The sequence below is a fragment of the Octopus bimaculoides genome, chromosome 2 (genome assembly GCF_046866305.1).
Source record: "Octopus bimaculoides isolate indiv1 chromosome 2, ASM4686630v1, whole genome shotgun sequence".
NCBI classification, from domain to species: domain Eukaryota; kingdom Metazoa; phylum Mollusca; class Cephalopoda; order Octopoda; family Octopodidae; genus Octopus; species Octopus bimaculoides.
The window spans coordinates 125,186,765-125,201,289 of NC_142929.1; the positions used below are offsets into that span (position 1 = coordinate 125,186,765).

Here is a 14,525-nt window from a genome sequence, read left to right on the forward strand (position 1 = left end):
TCATTCAAGAATAATACATTTGTACTCTACAAAAGTATAGAGTAACTGATCAGATTAATGCAAAGTTGTTTTTATTTATAACTGAATTTAAAAACAAACATTAATATACATGTATACATGCATACAATCATATATACATTCATGTGCACACATACATCATCATCATCATCATCATCATCATCATCATCATCATCATCATCATCATCATCATCATCATCATCATCATCATCATCATCATCATCATCGTCGTCGTTTAACGTCCGCTTTCCATGCTAGCATGGGTTGGACGATTTGACTGAGGACTGGTGAAACCAGATGGCTACACCAGGCTCCAATCTGATTTGGCAGAGTTTCTACAGCTGGATGCCCTTCCTAACGCCAACCACTCAGAGAGTGTAGTGGGTGCTTTTACGTGCCACCAGCACGAAGGCCAGTCAGGCGGTACTGGCAACGGCCACAAATATATATATATATATATATATATATATATACTTCAATACATAAGAGGAATCCACTCATGGGATTCCTTATGCTAGAAAGAACTGCGAGGTTCTAGAACCACAAAATTAGGGATAAAATCCCGAAAGGAACGAAATGAAAAATAAATACTTTTACCATCTGTTCACCTGGACCAATTGGTTTCTGACTTATTTTAGCAATTAAGATAATTTGCTATATATATATATATATATATATATATATATATATATATATATATATATTATACAGTGTTGATGAAAAAATATTAGCAGGTAATCTATGTAGTTTCTAATGTTACAGTTGAAGAAGCATATATTATATATATATTCTTTATTAAAGAAAAAAAAAACCTCTTGTCACATCATACCTTTATTTCTTTTCCTACTTTAAAATGTATTCAGTAAAATAAACTACATTTAATACTAAACAGTTAATTATTATTTAATAGTATGTAATTATTTCTTTCGGTTTGTTTAATTCAGTATAAATAAAATTCCAAATGATTAATTGTTATTTTCATTTTCTTCTTGTAAGCATTTTTATTATGGTGGTAGAGTAGGATGTCTTCTATTTTGTTATAGTTTACATCTAAATGGCCCCCAATGTAATAACCTAAATTCACTTAGTAGGTTCATATACACAGCCTAGATTTATATGTTAAGTCTGAATGACAAATATTTACATATATATATATATATACATGTGTGTGTGTGTGTGTGTGTGTGTGTGTGTGTGTGTGTGTGAGTGTGTATATATATATATATATATATATATATATATATATATATATATATATATATATATATATAAATATACACACACACATATTTGTAAATATGTTCTACACACAGCTGATGAGAAGCCAAATGTTTTTAGAGTAGTATACAGATATCAAAAACATAAGTATTTTATGCGTATGTAAACATATTTTGTCCTGCTGTACAGATTGTTTTGGGTTAAAGCATAAGTTAATGAGAACATTAATTAGGATGTAGACTATCATGACTCTGGCTACTTCATTGCTTGTGTTGTAAAATTATAATTAATATTGTTTCATATGCTGTCTGAAAAAAAAGTTCAATTAATGAACTTTACAGCATATGAATGCAATAATACAAAAGTTTTTAAGGTTTTTCAGTTTTGAAATTATTTGAAAAACAAACATTATAAGCCTTCATTGGTGAGCCAAGACATCATCCATAAGTAAACATGATCTGCTAACATCAACATGTTTCACTTATTGTTTTAGGTGCCTATGACACTACATGTTGATCGAGACAAACTTCTTGGTCCCTTCACTTTTGGTCCTGCTGGTCCACACACACACACACACACACACACACAGATATCTATCTATCTGTCTGTCTGTCTGTCTGTCTCTCTCTGTATATATATATATATATATATATATATATATATATATATATATATATATATATATATATTACAGTTCTATATTTAAGAGATGAGGAATTATTTACATTATTTACATTATCTACATTTGACGGATATTCGTCCTCATCTTGTTTGTTGTTAACACAACGTTTTGGCTGATATACCCTCCAGCCTTCGTCAGGTGTCTTGGGGAAATTTCGAACCTGGGTTCTCATTCCTATCAATGTTACTATTATTATTATTATATTATTATTATTATTATTAATCAGGTCGCTGCCGTGAATCGAACTCGGAACCTTGGGGTTAGTAGCCCGCGCTCTTAACCACTACGTCATATGCCCGTGGGCAATTATGGGGTGAATTTTAAGGCTTATAAAGCTATTATTTTTCTATCCTTCCTCAATACCGGTTCCCATATGCTATTCATATCTGCACTCGGTCTGCTTAGGAGGTTGTTGTGTCCTAGCATATGTGCTGCTTCTTTTAGTTTTCGTATTTTCCAGTGTTGTTCCCTGTCTATTATTTTAACTTCATCCCACAGGGGGAGGTGGTTTCCATTTTTCCATACATGATCAGCTATACCCGATTTATCGATATCTCCTCGTGTCACAGCTTTGCGATGTTCTTCTACCCTTATTTTGAGGGGGCGACATGTTTCGCCTTTGTATAACCTACCACAGCTGCATGGGATGGAGTACACGCAGTTTTTGGTCATATTCTCTTCTGTTGGTGGTTTTACCCGAAGGAGATATTTGCGAAGTGTTGTATTGCTCTTGAATACTGCCCTGATGTCATATGGGCCGCATATCTTTTGTTTCTTTTCGGAGAGGCCTTATATATATAATTATATATGTATAATTATATATGTATAATTACTGCTAGGGTCACTGTATTTCATTATGCAATCATAATACACTGTGTCCCATTAGTGTTAGCAATGCTATTCAATCACATTTTAAGTGCTGGCTCTTGTTTCTATGGAATATCTATAAAGATAACTTTAAAAAGTGATACACACTCACACACACACATACACATATATGTATATATCCACACTTATATATGTATGAGTATGGATGTGTGTATATGCATGAATATTTGTATGAATATGTGTGTCTCTGTGCCTACATAGGAGTCAATTGCCCAAGATACTGCAATATAGATAACTATTTAATTACACTAACACATCATGTATGACTAAATATATAGAAGCTAAACAATATTAGAGAGATGAAAAGAGAGAGAGAGAGAAAGAGTGAGAGTAAAATGATGAGACGCAGGCATTTCATTTATAGCCATCTCAACATACTTTTTCCTATGTATAGAGAATTTACACCTATCTGATTGCCAGAGTGAGAGAGATCAGTACTAGCACCTGGCATTACAGCTGAGTAGACAGGAACAACATAAAATGTATTGCTCAAGGACACAACATGCTGGTTGGTCTTGGAGTCAAACCCAATACCTTATGCTCATGACATAAGCACTGAAACCATTTGGTCATGCACCTTCGTTTAGTGATTACATTTTTTTCTGTATCTTACTGCTAATAAAATACAATATAAAGACAATTCTTTATCTTGTTGATGAACCTGTTATTCTTTTCTGCTTCAAACTAGTTCTTATAAAACAATAATATAGTATAGGTACTAGCATCGGGTAAGATAAGCGTTGTGGGAGGGTATGTATTTTTACTTATTATCACTGATTTATTATACGGTGGTGAGGTGGAAGAATTATTAGCATGTCAGACAAAATGCTTAGTGGAACTTCATCTGTCTGGGTTCAAATTTCAGCATTGATGAAATAAGTACTTGTTGAGTACTGCAGTTAATGAAATCAATTAACCTCTCCCCAAATTTCAAGGTTTTTCCCTATAATAGAAAAGATTATTATTACTTAATGATTTTTTTTCTTTAGATATTTTATGCCCAAGGCATCAGGCTGTATACCCTTACATATACAACACCCCTATATAAAGTCTCATATAGTTTTATGTAGGAAAGCTCAATACATAATTTATTCATTAAGAAGTAAACAGTGTATCATTGCAAACAGTTCTTAGAAAGCAAACAGCAAAACAACATTCAAACAGCAACTAACAAATATAGAACTAGCTACAGAAAATATATTATTTTTAGGCTACATTGACTAAAAGTTACAAAAATATGTTTATAAAGTAGATAACTATATTATTCAAAGAAATTTTATCCAATCATATTTATTTAAGAAGCTAGCTTGTATTTATTCATATGTTTTCTCTAAAAGTTCCTCAACAATTTATAGACAAAATGGATGGTATATTAGATGAAAAAATTCCATTCCCAAATATCACATTGACTATAGTACTGTGTATGCATGCATAGAACACAAACACATATACAAATATATGTGTATACATTTATAAATATTTCTATATGAATACACGTATATGTGTGTGTGTGTGTGTGTGTGTGTGTGTGTGTGTGTGTGTGTGTGTGTGTGTGTGTGTGTGTGTGTGTGTGTGTTGTACCATTATTATTGTTGTTGTTGCTATTAAGGTGGCTAGCTGGCAAAATCATTAGCATGTTGGGCAAAATGCTTAGCAACTCCAATTTTGTCTTTCATCTTTTCAGGTTTGATAAAATAAAGTACCAGTTAAGTACTGGGGAAGATGTAATCAACTCCCCTAAAATTGCTGGCCTTGTGCCAGAATATTATCATTATTATTATTATTATTATTATTATCATTACTCAAGATGCCACACAATATCCAATATTGTGATGTCGTTGATTGAAGATATTGTGTCTACCAGGGGTTTGTACTGTCTGTCAAGTCACAACAAGGACCTCAGGCAGACAGTACTTTATGCAATATGTGAGCAGTTCTAAGTAATGCCGATTTTTGTAAAACACCTAGATTGTAAGGTACTTCTAAAGTTTCCAGATGGTTCTTCAGGTTGGGTGGTATTGAATTCAATGCTCTGATGACAACAGCGACGACCTTTATATTTGACTGCCACATCTTAGCGATCTTAATTCTCAAGTCTTCATATTTATCAATCTTTTCTCTTTTTTTCATAATATGTTGATCTGGCACTGCCATGTTGATTAGGCTGGAAGAATTGTTAGTGCACCAGGCAAAATGCTTAGTGGTATTTTTCCCATTGCTACATTCTGATTTCAAATTCTGCCAAGGTCAACTTTGCTTTTCATCCTTTCAGGGTCAATGAAATAAGTATCAGTTGAGTACTGGGGTCAATGTAATCGACTATACCCCACCTCTAAAAATTTAGGCCTTGTGTTTATAACAGAAAGGATTATTATTATTATCATTATTATTATTATTATTATTATTATTATTATTATTATTATTATTATTATTATTATTATTATTATTATTTTAATCACATGCCAGAAATGGAGAAGCAAATCCAGCAACCATCAGAAATGACTGAATGGAATAGTATGGCCTGACCTTTATGCTACTGGAGGCCTAATGGTGTCACATCCAGTTTTAGAGACTAAGAGATGTAAAAACCAAAAACAAATTTCATAGATGTAAACACACAAATCGAACCCAAAAGGCTTGCTTAATTAGTTTATCAGAGTGATGACATTTGGATTGGTCCCTTTTAGGTGGTGGCGAAAATGTCCTCCCCGCAAAGAGAACATCTTGGTTGATTTCCTGGAAGTGACATCAAACCTAGACATTGATATCTATAAACCTTTCCAGAAAACAACTAAGAGGCTGACATATGTTAATACAACTTCCTGCCATATAACTACAGCCTTCAAAAGGGGGTTAGCAGAAGAATCTCCAACCTATCTTTAAATAAGATCTTGAAGGCCACAACCCCATACTACTACAAGGCCCTGACTGCTAGTGGTTTCAGTTGTATGACTGATGAACCCCATCAAGAGAAAATTACAGTACAAAATCATATGGCTTATACAGAGGTAGCATCACATAATCACTGAAAAGGCAAGACAATACAGAAACTGTCATGTATTATTAGGCAGATGTAGTATTGAAGGATCCCAGTATAGTAACAAATGCACAGAAATACGTGAGACAGAAGGCCCCTTTAGAACCAGGCTCAACAACTGTAAGTCCTCATTTAATATCCAAGAGATGTAATGGTGCAACTCTAGCTAGACATGTATGGACACTGATAGAAAACACCTCACATTACAACATCAAGTGAAGGATACTGGAAAAGTACAATTTTTGCCATTATTTTAATGTCCATTTTCCCATGCATGAGTCAGATAGAATTCATTGAAGTAGATTTTTCTATAACTTTATGCTCTTCCTATAGCTAACCCTCACATGTTTCCAAGCAAGGTAATATCTGGGTCTTCTCTTTTGTTTTTTGTTTTTTGAGCATATAATATATCAGTTTTATGTCACAAATAGAATGTCATGCTGCTTTGATAATCCTGTATTCTCATTGACTTCAGCTTTAATAGAAAAGTAAACTTTATAGCAAGACGAATTTTCCATAAACAGATTCATTATTTCTAATGTAATATAGTGTAACACAGAACTAAATTCTCTGCTAGACAATAGAATTGGTGGACAAAGGTAAGGTTAAATTTGTATTTACTGCAGAGATAGCTAGAACTTCATCTTCCCATCTCCTTACATTGACCACAAACTATAATCACCTGTTGATTTTCCACTGAAGTTATTTAAAAGAAGGATGTTTGTTTTCATATAAAATCTTACATGGATAAATCTAAAGACCAAAGTACCAGTACTCCTTGTTAGCAGCACAGTTTGCTATAATTGGTGTGTAAATACTGATAAGTGTGACATGAATTATCGCCAATGTGAATGTACAGAGACATCAAGTCACAGAGAAGTCATCTCTGTCAGCTGTTTAACCTATTTAGGTGTGTAGCTTCCTTTCACTTCCACTGTTTATATATCTGTACATCTCATCAAGGAAGCTCCATAAAGAGGTTGTCTAGAAGTTGAGCAAGTACAGTTGTCTGGCTTGACATTGAAAACTGATTCCATTTAAAGTTACCATCTTCTGTTTGGGATAATTTGGTTGCACTTTTCTATAAAGTTATGTCACGACATCTGATTAGAGGTTTAGTGTGAATGTACAAACTTTGCTTATTGCCAAATAGGAATGGAAATGTAATGTAATCATCAAGAGGATTCTTTGTGCTTCACAGAAGGACACAGTACATGCAAATACTTTCATCTTGATGTCATGGTCATCCTCTTTATGCATGCTTAAGTAGGAAGTTCATACCAAAGACTGTTATATTTCTCTTAATACCTTTGAAAGCTTTTATGAAGTTGGATATCTTTCAAAAGATGCAATTTATTGCTTTTAATATTTTACCAATATACTGTGCTTGCTTATAGTAATAAATAAGATTAGTCCACTGTATAATCCCTTCTAGAACAACTGTTGATATGTGACTGGCCACCTATGTTCAATACATATATGTGTGTACATATGAAATTATTATTACATGATGAAGGCTGAGAAAAGGCTGTAATCCTATGCATAACAAGTGGTTAAATAAATATACTCACCTCTCATACCTCCTGAATTTTTATGGCCTACATACATACATACATGCATACATACATAATACATACATACATACATACATACATGCATACATACATACACACATATTATAAATTTAAGAAATTGGTTGACATATATGGTTGGAATGAGCAAGAACCATGCCATGATGACAGTTACATGCATGTACAGCTACATATACAATTTTTAATGAATCAGTCTTGGTGTATTGTTGGTTCAATTTGTTGCATTTCGTTTTGATACTTCAAGTCATGATAGAAATACATATCCAACAAAAAATAAGTTAAAGATAAGTAATGTTTGAGACATAACTGTAGCTGTTGTTTTGTTAGATAGAAAAATTTCATAGTTCTTTGGTATAGGGTACCAGTTGTTGTTGCAAGATTGATACAAGTGAAGTCTTGTGTGAAATTCTGTTATAAAAAAATATTTATTTATTTTCAAACATTATTAAAATATATTTCTGTGCCCTTAATGGCCTACAGGGGGAAGGAGTTAACCCTTTTGCTGTCATATTTCAGCTGAGAGGCACTGTCTGTGTTGGAATTAATTTTGAAAATTATGATGAATTTAGTAGAATAATTTTGTCATTATCAAGCTGGCGCCTGCAACATAAATTAACATGAAATTTTAATGGAAGGTTTTAATTTAGTTCACTTTAAAACAGGAAGTTAACATTATAGAACCAAGGGCAATCTCAGACAGGTTGATGTCAAAAGAGTTAACTCTCAGTAAAAAAAACCCACTTTACTAATTATCTATTGTAGCATGTTTAACAGTGTGTGTGTGTGTGTGCGTGCTAGAGGCAGCAATAAGATGGTAGCTGATAAAGCAATATCATAGTCTAGCATGTGAACTCAGTTATCGTAGTGGTAGAAGTGGTTTTGAGTGCTATCAGCTTTAGGCCAATAGCTGAGGGCTAAACATTCTCTTGACTTTGTTGATATGTTTTCCTATCAAAATTTAGATTGTAACTGTTTGACAACTCCTTGTTATTTGCTTTCATAAGTTAGCAGAATGATTGATAAAAAAAAAAAGATGAAAATATCAAGGCAGTGTCCCAGCATAGATGCAGCCTAATGACCGAAACAAGTAAAAGAACTAAAAAATATATAAAATAGAGCAACATCTTTCTTTTATTTTTAAGCTAAATAAAACAAATATTGATAATTTACTTACTTAAGCCCTTCACTGCCAATGGAGCAAAGGTCATGGATGACTTTTGTCCACTGATCTTGACCCTAAGCTGTCAACCTTGGAGTTTCCTTTTAGATTGTGCTACACCAAAGGCCTTCCTCTGACAAGACCTTGTTAGTTTTGAAGTGACATTGATACTTCTGTAACTTTACTATTTTCTAGGTGTGTGTGTTGCCCTACATAAACCCATTTTTACTTCTGGGGAGAGGTGGTCCATAGTTGTCTAGTCCCTAACCTTTAACCTGTCCTGCATAAGAGGCCTTACAAAGAGTTTGCACTCCACTGGCATAGTTCTTGGGGTCATTGAGACACACTAGACCTTGTGGTGGAAATATTAATAACATGAATAGATAAAAATGCTGAAATTTACTGTAAGTGGACCAAGAGTTCAAATCTTGGTTAGATTTCCTTTACACTATTTCTACCACAGCAATGAAATGAGAATAATTTTAACTGTACATCAAGAAATGGATGTCATGAAATGTCAGAATATTGCCTTGAGTGTCAGGAAAGAAAATTTGAACTGTTGTATACAAGAATATATGCAATGGATGTGTGTGTGTGTGTGTGTGTGTGTCCAAGATTTAAGTCAATATCAGTGTCAAATTGTATCTTTTATCGTCTACTTGTTTCAACCATGAGAGTGTAGCCATGCCGGGACACTGCCTTGAAGAATTTTTAGTCAAATGAATTGGCCCCTGTACTTTTTTTAAGCCTAGTACTTACTCTATTGGGATTTTTTTCCTCCAACACCTGTAGTCAAACAGTGGTGGGGGCAAACACAGACACGGAGACACACACATATTTATATATTCAACACATTTCTTTCACTTTCTGTCTACCAAATCCACTCACAAGGCTTTGGTCAGCTCAAGGCTATAATAAAAGACACTTGCCTAAGGTGCCATGCACTGGGACTGTACCTGAAACCATGTGGTTGGGAAGCAAGCTTCTTATTATACAGCCACGCTTACACCCCTTCAAGATATATCTTTAAGTCAGTAGCAGCCAAGCTGTGTATACAAGAATGAAATATTTAACTGGGTTTGAATATCTAGTAGTACAAAGCCATGTCAACGAAGTCATATGCTTTCCAATGAAGATGGCAGAGAAGAAAAGATGTTCACTCCAAAGTAAAATAGGAATGACTGTGGCAACTTGTGTGTGTCAAGAGGTCAAACAAGATGAATAAGTAATACTAACATATCTGTATGTTGGTGTTGTGTCTTTTCGTCTGCCGTTACTTTGTCAAACGTTTTCTCATCCTCATCTTTTGGTCTGACGTTTTTGTCTGATGATTTTTATCCAATGACAAATCTTATCAATAAAATTCTCAACGATTATTTGATTTTGATGTTCACCTTGTTCTCTAAAGAGTTTATTTAAAACTGGACAAAAAGTTGTTGGACAAAAAGATGTCGGAAAAAAGACATGGACAAAGTGACGTTGGACAATGAGACATCTGATGAAAAGTTGGGTTATATTGTATGTTCAACACTAATAAAATAAACTTTTAAGTTCAATAAAAACTTGCCATTTTATAACTTTTAAATGGTTGCATTGGTATTGTGTCAGTTAAAAGGCTACAGAGGTGTAATGAAAATTTTGTTACTTCAAGAAATAAATGGAAAGCAAATCTAACAAATTCTATGTTTTTAGGTGGCTAAGATGACTTTTCCATGATGAAATTGTTCCAGGTCCAGCACAAGTCACATGTCAGACAAGTACAACACTAAAATAAACTCTTTCTTTCTCTCTCTCTCTCTCTCTCTCTCTCTCTCTCTCTCTCTCTCTTTCTCTATATCTATCTATTTATCTCACACACACACACACATAAATGCACACACACACATGTATAATGCATACATACATAAAAACACCCACGCACATGTGTGTGGGTGTATACATACACACAAATCTCTATCTTTCTCTCACGTTCTCCATATATATATATTTATGTATATATGTATGTACAGAGAGAAGGTGTGAGAGAGAAATAGAAAGAAAAAGAAAAAGAGTAAGTGACAGCCTTTTTGTTACTTCTTTATGTTTAAATAATAACATTCGGAAAATATTAGCCTCAACTGAATATGTCAAACATAACAATAAAGAAGAGATGTTAGATAATGTTTACATACCTACATTTATTTTCACAATTTGTTTATTTTAGTGTACAATTTGTTGTAGATAAATAATCCTATTGTATATTCTTCTCTTTCTTTGTCATAATTATCATAACCTGTAACTCCTTCGTTTTCATTATTTTAATATATAAGAATTGGTGGTTGACATAATTTGCATAACACCCGACAAAATGTTTTGTGATATTAATCAGTTTCATCTCCTTTACTTTCTGAGTTCAAATTCCATTGGGATTGAATTTGTTTTTAATCCTCTTGGGGATAATAAAATAATTACAAGTGTTATACCGGGAGCAACTTAATTGACTGCAGACACCCACAAAATTTGTAACCACTGCAAAAATTAGAAATCATTATTATAATATCCCTTTCTACTGTAGGCACAAGGCCTGAAATTTTGTGGGAGGGAGTTAGTTGATTACATCAACCCAAGTGCTTAACTGGTACTTATTTCCTTGACCCTGAAAGAAAGAAAGCATAGTCAACTTCAGCAGCATTTCACCTCTGAATGTAATGATGAAATGTCACTATTTTGTCTGGTGCTTTAATGATTCTGCCAGCTCACCCCCTTAATCCTTATTATAATATCAAACCCTTTTGTTACCATATTTGGTTAAAATGCACTATCTTTGTTTCAATTAATTTTGAAAATAATTCTTTTATTCTTTTACTTGTTTCAATCATTTGACTGCAGCCATGCTGGAGCACTGCCTTTAGTCAAGCAAATCGACCCCAGGACTTATTCTTTGTGCGCCTAGAACTGATTCTCTCAGTGTCTTTTACTGAACCGCCAAGTTACGGGGATGTAAACACACCAGCATCGGTTGTCAAGCGATGTTGGTGGGTACAAACACAGACACACAAACATATACACACACATACATATATAAATATATATATATATATATATATATATATATATATATATATATATACGATGGGCTTCTTTCAGTTTCGAAATCCACTTACAAGGCTTTGGTCAGCCTTAGGCTATAGTAGAAGACCTTGCCCAAGGTGCTATGCAGTGGGACTGATCCCAGAACTATGTGGTTGGTAAGCAAGCTACTTACCACACAGCCTCTCCTACACCTATGTGGAGAATTCATTAAAATAAATTAGTTATTATTAAATAAATTAACATGGAATTTTGATGGAAAGCTTTTTAGATCACTTTAAAACATGGAATTTGTATCATAGAACTTGAAGTAGTCTCAGGCCGGTTGATATCAAAGAAGTTAAAAACTCCTTACAAATCTTTGAAAATCAATGTCCATGTCTCAAAAACATCATCATCGACGTTTAACGTCCACTTTCCATGCTAGCATGGGTTGGACGATTTGACTGAGAACTGGCGAACCAGATGGCTGCACCAGGTTCCAATCTGATCTGGCAGAGTATCTACAGCTGGATGCCCTTCTTAACACCAACCACTCCAAGAGTGTAGAGTGTGTTTTTATGTGCCACCGGCATGAGGGCTAGTCTGACGGTACTGGCAACGGCCACGCTCAAATGGTGTTTTTTATGTGCCACCTGCACAGGAGCCAGTTCAGCGGAACTGGCAACGACCCCGCTCAAATGTTGTTTTTCACATGCCACCAGCACAAATGGTGCTATTTACGTGCCACCGGCATGGAAGCCAGACCGGTGCTCTGGCAGTGATCTCACTCGTGCATCATAATTCTGATACATACTTTATGCCAGTACCTCTTGAAGTGGACAGGACCCCACTATCTGAGGGTGGTGGTAGAAAATTTTACATGGTTACTGAGTACAAAGGTGCTTGAGGAGGTAGGTGGGGGTGGGGGGTAATAGATGTATCTGCACAGTTTTTTTTTTGTTTCTTATTTAATCCTTCAGCAGTCACATTATTCTGTCAAAGTAATGCTTATTTATTCACATTGTTTTGAATGAATCATGCATTATTTTGTAGATTTGAGATTTTGATGATGAAACTGTTAATTTCTAAAATGATATTGTAGGGTTGGCATAAGAGGCAAGATCTGGCCAGTTTGAACATAAAACAGGTAGAATATTTTGACCGGACATGTCCTGTTTAATTGCTAAAGGGTTACCTGTTAAGTTTTTAAAAAAAATTCTTATTTGATATTATGTTAAACTATTTGTGAAATCACAACAGCTATGACAATAAGTAGTGGGGCCAATTTATTCAACTAGACCCTCCAAGCTTGTATCCCAGTATGGCTACAGTTCATTGACAGAAACAAGTAAAAAAAAAATAATGAGAGGGTGACATTTTACTTTTACTATTTTTTTATTGTATTAATCTTTTGTGCCTTTTGATTTGTACTTTTATTTTGCTTTTGCTTTCCCTTCAGGTGCTAAATTTTGTGCGTGTTGCAGTACAAAGTAGGAAAGTAAATCTGATGTCAGTTGATTTACCTGCTGGGAGAACAAGTGTGTTTAAGCTGCCAATTGATCCAAGTTTAAAATCAATTACAATTTCAGTTAGTGGTAATCAACCAAAAATTTACTTGAAAAATCCTAATGGTGAGTAAAACCTCATTATAATAATTTTTGGTAATTTTTTAATTTTGTTATTGTTGTTGTTGCTGTTTTTGTTGCATTTACTGCTTTTTTTTCTTTAGTGTCGTTCCCTTTATTTTTATTTGTGTCACTGATGTTGTTGTTGTTGCTATTATTGTATGCCATTGACTGGCTCTCCGTCAGTTATGATCTGATCGATGAAACAACATGCTCATGAAATTAATGCGCAAGTGGCTGAATACTCCACAGACCTGTATTCTCTTAACATAGTTCTCAGGGAGATTCAGTGCGACACAGGATGTGATAAGGCCAGCTCTTTGAAATACAGGTACTACTCATTTTTGCCAGCTGAGTGGACTGGAACAACGTGAAATAAAGTGTCTTGCTGAAGGACACAATGTACTGCCAGGTATTGAACTCATGACCTTCTGATTGTGAGCTGAACCACTAAATCACATGCTAAACACTGAGCCATGCACCATCATTTATTAAAATAAATTAGTTCCTACTAAGCTGGTGTTTGGAACATGAATTAACACAGAAGGCTTAGTGTTTGCTGTTAATGCGCCTTTAATCTTTAGCACACTGTAGGTGCATCATGTCATTGTATGAGTTTTCTCCCCTGTAGTAACAGGGCAGTGGCAGGAGAAACAATTCTAGAGACAATACAGTGTACTAAAGGTTAATTTTTATCTGGCTTCTTTTGTTGTTGTTTAGCCTCAAGTCAACCCTAATGATTAGATCTGTGATTAAAAGGTGCTCTGGCCATGATAGTTGTAAGATATATGTCACCAACATGCAAGCCTTTCCAACCTTCTGTGGAAACATGTTTGGTCATGGCGAAATGTCACCTTAATGGAAACAAGTGAGGGTTGGTGAGTGGAAGGGCATCTGGTCACAGAAAATCTGCTTCAAAAAATTCCATCCAATCCATGCAAGCATGAAAAAGTGGACATTAAAAATCATGAAGATGAAGATAAGTGCTAGACTAACCACAATACAGGAAGCTGACTGGATGATGATAATCTACATGGAGCACTAACTCATACAGTAGTAGTCATACATCTAACTCTACACTGAAGATATATATTACATGCAACAATTACATCATTTGTTAGCTAAACAGAAATCTGAAATTACCTTTTTCTGTCAAGACTATTTGATTAATGATGAAGTAGACATCTTCAAAACTTACCCTAAAATTTAATTTATTCATGCCCAAATATTAAATGCATCCTACCCTATTAATTCT

At 34.3% G+C, this 14,525-nt stretch overlaps 1 protein-coding gene across 2 annotated transcripts in view; it reads left to right on the forward strand.

Moving 5' to 3' along the window:
- LOC106871048 (hemicentin-1) overlaps positions 1-14,525 on the forward strand; it is a 354,534-nt gene that overhangs the window by 128,910 nt on the left and 211,099 nt on the right. For both annotated transcript variants that reach the window (XM_052965571.2, XM_014917317.3), the window contains exon 4: positions 13,105-13,276. In XM_052965571.2, the coding sequence (XP_052821531.2) occupies positions 13,105-13,276 (172 nt within the window). The remainder of the gene's footprint in view (positions 1-13,104; positions 13,277-14,525) is intronic.